The following is an 8,645-nucleotide window of genomic DNA, read 5'->3' as shown; positions in this document are numbered from 1 at the left end:
TATAAGTGCTTCTCTTTAAATGATCGTAAGACACATTTACACCATTATTTTTTTTAACAGTGCTTCAGCTCAAGGTCCCAAATGTTGTATAGGACTCCTTTTATTTACATGTATGTGTATATATATATATATATATATATATATACATATATATATATATATATATGTATATATATATATATATATATATATATATATATATATATATATATATATTAGCAAGTGAGTTAAGCGTTAACTGCAACTATAACTTGTTTTTTAATGAAAACTCTAATCAGTAAAAAAAAAAAATCAGAGTGCCATCAATTATGTTCTGAGTGCCAAAATTAAAGGCACTTTTTACATTTGTTTTTGAATCATACATTTTGCCTCCTGGGGCTCGGAGCATTGTTTTTTGTTTTTTTTTGTTCTTTGTAATAAATAATGTCCAATAAGGAATACAAAACAACTGTAACATCCATGTTGAATTGTTGAAGGAGGTTAATTAAACCTACATAAATACAGTTAGCTTAAATAAATAAATTAAATGTATAAATATAACCGTTTACTGTACAGGAAGAAAGAAAAAAAAATAATGCACTTGTGCGGGAAAATATAAAATGCTGCCTGTTTGTTTTTTTGTTTTTTTCCAGACAAAAATTTCCAGATTGTGCTCTCGTTGTTAATGAAATGGATTCAGTTCAGTCTGAAAGTTGACTTCACACAGTCAGGAAGCAGCAAATGTTCCTTCTTCGTCTTCCTTTCCTTCTCCTTCCTCGGTGCTCGCACTTCTCCATTCTAGTCCACCCTGCGGCCTGTGCAGTATTTCCACTTTCAGATGTGGCCGTCTTCTCCCCGAGGCCGACAGGAAAACGCTGAGCTGTCCATATTTTGTGAATGTGAACATCCAGCAAAGGGTGAAGCCGACACCCTCTGTTCCCTTTCTTCATCTGTCTGCGTTCCTTTCATGTTCTGGAGGACCCTTCTTCTCTTATCCTTCTATTTTGAGGTAGTATCTCCACTCCTTTGCCTGGCATGATGGGATACAAGAAAGTCAAATATAAGTTCAATGGTTCAAATCAACCAATATCAAACACGTTTGTCAAGAGTGTGATGTTTGCTCTGCTTTTAACTACACTGTGATTTTATTCGCGGCTATTTTAATACCTATTGTGTTTAGGCTCATGGGAATGCTGGAGCCTATCCCAGCTGACTTTGGGCAATACCCTTAACCTTTCAGAAAACATCATTCATTCATTTTGTAACCCTCAGGCTGTTTTAGGTCCCGAGAAAGCTGAATCCTATCCTAGCTTTTAACCATACACTACCTATAGCCATTCATTAATTTCCCACCCCTTTTTGGGGAAGCTGGAGTCTATACCAGTTAAAATTGCATGTTCTACTGCTCATCCTTTTCAGATTCACAGGTGGGCTCATATGACCAATCCAGGGTCATGTCAGCTGTGTGAACCAACACACTACCAGCATTATCTTCTTTAGAGTCACAGGGATGCTGGAGCCTATCCTATTTAAATTAGCTGTACGAACCACTGCACTGCCACGATACCATCTGCCAACTTCATGTATTCATTTTCCACTGCTTATGTTCTACAGGTAACATCCCAGGTGCCTTTGGGGCAATAGGCTACGTACACCCTTGATCGGTCATTCCAGCTGTGTGAATCACTACACTACCAATAGTATCCTGTTCAGAGTCACAGGGAAGCTGGAGCCCATCCCAGTTATTTTAACTTGGCTCGACTATGCCTTTCTGACAACATGATTTATTTTCTACGGATTTTTCCGGTTCAGGTTCAAGGGCAGGGGTCACCAACCTTTTTGAAACCAAGAGCTACTTCTTGGGTACTGATTAATGCGAAGGGCTACCAGTTTGATACACACTTAAATAAATTGCCAGAAATAGCCAATTTGCTCAATTTACCTTTAACTCTATGTTATTATTAATAATGAATGATATTTATCTTTGTGGAAACACTGATCATCTAAATGATTTCTCACAATAAATATGTATAGAAACAGATAAATATCAATAAGCAACACTTTATTTCTATATTTTCTCTAAGTGCACATTTTTCAAATTGAACATTTTCAAATGATCACTTCTAAGACAGTCTTGTGAAATCACAATATCCCATTTTAACTAGCTCGCCACTAACATTTTTATAAAAGAGGAGAAAACACAAAAAAAATGAAAATTTAATTTTGAAACATAGTTTATCTTCAATTTCGACTCTTTAAAATCAACCGAAAAAAAGAAGAGAAAAACTAGCTAATTCGAGTCTTTTTGAAAAATTTAAAATAATAATTTATGCAACATCATTAGTAATTTTTCCTGATTAAGATTAATATTAGAATTTTAATGACATGTTTTAAATAGGTTTAAATCCAATCTGCACTTTCTTAGAATATATAACAAATTTGACCAAGTTATATTTCTAACAAAGACAAATCATTATTTCTTCCAAATTTTCCAGAACAAAAATTTTAAAAGAAATACAAATGACTTTGAAATAAGATTTAAATTTGTTTCTACAGATTTTATAGATTTGCCAGAATAATTTTTTGGGAATTTTAATCATAATAAGTTTGAAGAAATATTTCACAAATATTCTTCGTCGAAAAAACAGAAGCTAAAATGAAGAATTGAATTAAAATGTATTCATTATTCCATCCATCCATCCGCTTATTCCCTTCGGGGTGGCGGGGGGCGCTGGAGTCTATCTCAGCTACAATCGAGCGGAAGGCGGGGTACACCCTGGACAAGTCGCCACCTCATCGCAGTATTTATTATTCTTTACAGTAAAAAAAATAAATTTACTTGAACATTGGTTTAAATTGTCAGGAAAGAAGAGGAAGGAATTTAAAAGGTAAAAAGGTATATGTCTTTAAAAATCCTAAAATCATTTTTAAGGTTGTATTTTTCTCTCTAAAATTGTCTTTCTGAAAGTTATAAGAAGCAAAGTAAAAAAAATAAATGAATTTATTTAAACAAGTTAAAATATTTTCTTGGATTATCAAATTCTATTTGAGTTTTGTCTCTCTTAGAATTAAAAATGTCGAGCAAAGCGAGACCAGCTTGCTAGTAAATAAATCAAATTAAAAAAAATAGAGGTAACTGGTAAGTGCTACTATTTGAGCTATTTTTAGAACAGGCCAGCGGGCGACTCATCTGGTCCTTACGGGCGACCTGGTGCCCGCGGGCACCGCGTTGGTGACCCCTGTTCAAGGGTGATGTCAGCTGTGTGAACTCGTACACTACCAATAATATCCTGTTCAGTGTCATAGCCGGAACCTATTCTATACACCAGTTGACTTAGCAATATGAAACCGCCACACGACCAATAGTGTTTCTGACAACATGATTCATTTTTCTACTGATTTTTCCGGTTCAGGTTCAGGGGTGATGTCAGCTGTGTGAACTCGTACACTACCAATAAAATCCTGTTCAGTGTCATAGCCGGAACCTATTCCATACACCAGTTGACTTGTAACGACCAATAGCTTTTCTGACAACATGCTTAATTTTCTACTGCCAGCTGTATTAACTACTATAATGCCAGGATTATCCAGTTCAAGGTCAGGGGGAAGCTAGAGCCTTATACAAATTGACTTAGCAGATCCACAACACTACCACTTGCCCTTCTGAAAACATGGTTCAATTAATCCTATTGATTATCCTGTTCAGGTTCACAGATGATGTCAGCTGTATGAACTACTACACCACCAAGATTATCCTGCTCAAAGTCCCAGGGAAGCTCGAGCCCATACCAGTTAACTCAGCAGTATGAACCACTACACTACCAGTAGCCCTCTTGACAACACGAGTCATCTTCTGTCCTGTTCAGGTTCAAGGGTGAGCTGGAGCCATCTGACTTAGGGCGTGTGAACTCCTACACTGCCAACAGACTCCTTCAAAGCTCTGAATGCAGGATTTATTAACTGAGATTGTACTCACCCTTCTTTGTCTCTTCAGTGGCTGGACGCTAACCCTAACTTGACTTTCTCCTCACTCTCTACATCATACGCTCCCCGCTTGTGAAACCTGGAATCAATCAGAAAACGGGGCTCCGCCTTATTATACCACAAGAACAGCCCTTCATCCCTAGCGCATATGTTTGTGTGTTCGTGTTTGTGCGTTCGCTCCGCAAGCATCAGGCTCACCTGAGCATGAGTAAAAGGCCGATGATGGTCAGGCAGATGGACGACAGCACCACAGCGACAACAGCCAGAGCGGTGGTGCGGTTGTAGCCCTCCTGAGGCTTCTCCACAGGCAGGGTGAAGAACTCACACCTTTTCCCGGAGTAGCTCAGGTGACACCTGCATGGGGACGAGAGCGCCGTTCATAATCCGTCTCAAGGACAAGGGATCCATTATTGAAATTTGTCTTAACTATTAAATGAACCTAAAATATGACTTATTTTATCTTTGTGGGAAATGTTGGACACAGTGTGTTGTCAGGCTAATGAGATGCGATGCAAGTGTAAGCAGCTGTGACACTATTGTTCATTTTTTAAACATTTTTATTAGAGATGTGGCTTTTTTGCTGATATTCCGATATTGTCCAACTCTTAATTACCGATTCCGATATCAACCGATACCGATATATACAGTTGTGGAATTAACACATTATTATGCCTAATTTTGTTGTGATGCTCCGCTGGATGCATTAAACAATGTAACAAGGTTTTCTAAAATAAATCAACTCAAGTTATGGGGAAAAAAATGCCAACATGGCACTGCCATATTTATTATTGAAGTCACAAAGTGTATTATTTTTTTTAACATGCCTCAAAACAGCAGCTTGGAATTTGGGACATGCTCTCCCTGAGAGAGCATGAAGAGGTTGAGGTGGGCGGGGTTGAGGTGGGTATATTGTAGCGTCCGGAAGTAGAATTAGTGCTGCAAGGGGTTCTGGGTATTTGTTCTGTTGTGTTACGGTGCGGATGTTCTCCCGAAATGTGTTTGTCATTCTTGTTTGGTGTGGGTTCACAGTGTGGCGCCTATTTGTAACAGTGTTAAAGTTGTTTATACGGCCACCCTCAGTGTGACCTGTATGGCTGTTGACCAAGTATGCGTTGCATTCACTTGTGTGTGTGAAAAGCCGTAGATGTTATGTGATTGGGCCGGCACCGCCTTTGCGTGCCGGCCCAATCAGCATTTTAAAAAGTCATAAATGTTACTTTCTGAAACCGATACCGACAATTTCCGATATTACATTTTCAAGCATTTATCGGCCGATGATATCGGCAGTCCGATATTATCGGACATCTCTAGGTTTTTATTTTTTATAAATAGCTGTGATGATAATGTCAAGGAGGGATTTTCTAATCACTGCTATGTTGGAATTCTTATTAATATCAACACTGATGTTGATATTATTCATTTTTGATTGACTACTTTTGGATTGTTTTATGTCATGTTTGTGTGACCTCTCAATTGCTCTGTTGATTGCTATTTTTGGAATTGGAATTGTATTATCATGGTATTATTGTGTATTATTTTGTTGGATTGATTAATAATAATTTTTTTTTTAAAAGGACAAGCCGCATGTGCCGATGTGCTATACCAGACCTGGGCAAATTAAGGCCCGGGGGCCACATGCGGCCCATTAAGCTTTTCAATCTGACCCGCCAGACATTCCCAAATACATTTTTTTAGATCTTTAAGATGGAAACTGTAGCTGCCATTATGATGTGCAGTGATTTTTTTCAAATGACCGTAAGTTTTGAACTATACAAAGTATTTCAATGGTTGGAATCTGCGCTTTTGCATGATATTCTAATTACTATGGTAATCTAAGTCACAGCAGGTACCAAGCAGTGTGGGTGGAGGCGTTTCCACAGAGTGTTTCCAGAGTGTCAGCCTGAAGTTCTAAAGCTTAGTGATGTATCAGATATATCAGATTGTAGGTGGGTTTATTTGTACCCTTCGCGTTCATATTTCGCTGTTTTGTTGCATTTTTGTTGCATGAGTGGGTGTGACGTTCATATGTTGTCAATATTCAGTGTTTTATCCTTCATAGTTAATATTGTAAATCCCACATTCTTTATTTTTATGTACATTCTGGGTGTCTCATTCAGTAAAAAAAAAATGTTAAATTCCTTTTTTTAAGGCGGTCTGTCATAACGTTTTTAAGCATTCAATCAAACATTATTGTGAGGTTTTGTATTTGTGTTCCTAAAAATAGATAGACGCGTTTTTTTTTCTCTAAATTTGGCCCCTGAGTCAAAATAATTGCCCAGGCCTGTGCTATACTCACACACACGATGGCTGTCGGAGGTCTCTCAGGTACCGACAGGTGCCGTGAATGCAGAAGTCTTTGTACTTCCTCAGGCAGGGATCCCTCTTCTTTCCTTTCCCCTTCCCCCGCTTTCGCCCTTTCGCTCTTCTTCTCGCTCCCTCCGGGTTTTCCGCCTCCAGGATGGCAGATGGATCTTTGGGTTTGGTCGACATAGCGACTTAAAAAAAAAAAAAAATGTGTATCTTATTATTACATTCCATCAATTTGTAATAATAACTTCGGGGTGTGTGTGAGCTTTACCTCTTGGCACTTCCGCTTCATAATCCCCGGATGTGCTTTCATCATAGTCCTCTCCATCATAGTAGTATTCATCTCCATACTCCTCATCCTCCTCCAACATAGCGGCTTCTCCTGTGCGCTCCTCCTCCTCCTCCTCCCCCGGCCTTCTGTCCTCGCTCACATCCAGGAAGTTGATGACAGCCGTGTGCTGCTGCCTGTCGCTGTCGTACCTGTCCACCGCCGCGCCGCACGCCTGTCTGGACGCCACTGCAGCGACGAGGAGGAAACAACGACAGTTAGGAGAGCTTCACGGTTTTTCAAAAGTGGGTAAGCGTGGGCCAAGGTGGGCGGGGTTTTAAATGGGACAAGTTGAAACATGCTCCTGAAGCTCAGATGGAGGGGGGAGGGGGGGGGAGACTTCATGTTAGTCATAGGCGTTGGTGATATTACTTTGAATTGAATGGGATTTTGCCTTGAAAACAGGATTTTAGGCCAATAAAAATTTAATGAATGAACAAAAACCTTATTGCAATATACGAATACAACATGCAGTATGCATATTCCCTTGTATTACATACAATTGTGCAAATCAAGTAAACTTCAAATCTAAGCACCCATTCAGCATGGCAAATTGTATATATTTTATCAACTTTATATACAAATAAACATTTCTGAACAGTCATACCAAAGACTACAAAATATGGGACCCATTTGTTCTGTTGTGTTTATGTTGTGTTACGGTGCCAAAAAGCGTTTGTCATTCTTGTTTGGCGTGGGTTCACAGTGTGGCGCCTATTTGTAACAGTGTTAAAGTTGTTTATACGGCCACCCTCAGTGTGACCTGTATGGCTGTTGACCAAGTATGCAGTGCATTCACTTGTGTGTGTGTGAAAAGCCGTAGATATTATGTGATTAAAAATGGGACCCATTACCTCCCTGCTTGGCACCCAGCATCAAGGGCTGGAATTGGGGGTTAAATCACCAAATGATTCCCCTCACCTCCCAGGGTGTGAACATGGGGATGGGTCAAATGCAGAGGGTAATTTCGCCACACCCAGTGCGTGTGTGTGACAATCATTGGGACTTTTTTAACTTCATAACCTGAAATATATCCATCTCACTGCCAGAGTACCGATACTGATACCACACTTGGTATCCACACTGTCAATGTTTTAACTCACCTCCTATACTTATTAACAGGGGCGCCGCTAGGGATTTTGGGCCCCATGAAAAGAATCTTTACAGGGCCCCCGACACAGTGTCATTATTTTTTCTGTATTATAATTTCATCATCATTAGGGGCCTCTCTAGGCGGGGTGGGCCCCTAGAATCCGTCTCCTTTACCCCCCCTTTTCGGCGCCCCTGCTTACTAATACCCACAATTTGTTATGCTTTACATTTAAATGCATGAGCAGTCGGTAAAGCTAAGAATATGAGTTAAAAATAAGCATATCCACTTACATAAGAGCATGCTCTCAAATAGAGAGGACCCCTTCAGCCGGACTAGAAACCGGCTGGCCAAAAGGTGAGGAGGTGATCGAGTCATTCTAACATTACCACCATTAATACAACACAAACAAACACACTTACCCAGAGAGTGAAGCAGTAAAAGCACCACAGTCCAAATCCTCATGGTGACAATTCTTCCCAGATTTTTTTGTGTGGAAAAAGACCTTCTTTTTTTTTTTTTAAAGATAAAAAAAAAAAAATGTTGATAAAGTTCCACTCACTCCGGGTTACAAATAATCCTGTTTTTTTTTTTTTTTTTTGGCTTTTTTTTTTCCTCTGGTAATACAACTTTATTCCGCCTCTGGGTGTTGTTTTACACGGCCGGTGCGTGTCAGACGTGGAGGGAAAGAGCGTCGGAGCAGGGACTCCCGCGTATTTATGGGACGCTCGCCTTTGACCACGCCCACAGAGACTCGCACACACACACACACACACACTTACACACACACACACGCTTGCAAGTCAGTGATGAGCACTGGTTTGAGACGAAAGTGGAAATAAATGTAAAAAAAAATTTTTTTTTTTATGTTTGTATTCACAGTTTAGTTTAGTTTATTAAGTATCATATTGACAGCCATAAGTGTCTACATTTTGCTTTATATTGATTATTTTACTT

General features: G+C 39.3%; 1 protein-coding gene across 2 annotated transcripts; it reads right to left on the bottom strand.

The window, feature by feature from the left end:
* Positions 1-282: 282 nt before the first annotated feature.
* Positions 283-8,366, bottom strand: hbegfa (heparin-binding EGF-like growth factor a). Of its 2 annotated transcripts, XM_061927898.2 has the most exons (6): positions 8,111-8,366; positions 6,542-6,787; positions 6,260-6,458; positions 4,162-4,317; positions 3,956-4,042; positions 283-1,009 (listed from the first exon to the last, which is right to left on the bottom strand). In XM_061927898.2, exons 1-5 carry the CDS (start codon positions 8,151-8,153, stop codon positions 3,970-3,972), a joined length of 717 nt encoding a protein of 238 aa, XP_061783882.2. In that variant the 5' UTR covers positions 8,154-8,366; the 3' UTR covers positions 283-1,009; positions 3,956-3,969. The 2 variants fall into 2 exon arrangements, with proteins under 2 accessions (XP_061783882.2, XP_061783883.2); XM_061927899.2 differs by lacking the exon at positions 3,956-4,042.
* Between the last annotated feature and the right edge of the window lie 279 nt (positions 8,367-8,645).

Source organism: Nerophis lumbriciformis, linkage group LG35, assembly GCF_033978685.3.
Source record: "Nerophis lumbriciformis linkage group LG35, RoL_Nlum_v2.1, whole genome shotgun sequence".
NCBI classification, from domain to species: Eukaryota; Metazoa; Chordata; class Actinopteri; order Syngnathiformes; family Syngnathidae; genus Nerophis; species Nerophis lumbriciformis.
This window is presented reverse-complemented; position numbering and strand designations above follow the sequence as displayed.

Coding starts and splice junctions, on each gene's coding strand:
- hbegfa (XM_061927898.2), bottom strand. CDS start 8,153: ATGAGGATTTGGACTGTGGTGCTTTTACTGCTTCACTCTCTGG. Junction 4,318..6,259: donor CTCCGACAGCCATCGTGTGT/GTGAGTATAGCA, acceptor GTCCCCATGCAG/GTGTCACCTGAGCTACTCCG. Junction 4,043..4,161: donor GGCCTTTTACTCATGCTCAG/GTGAGCCTGATG, acceptor GATTGATTCCAG/GTTTCACAAGCGGGGAGCGT.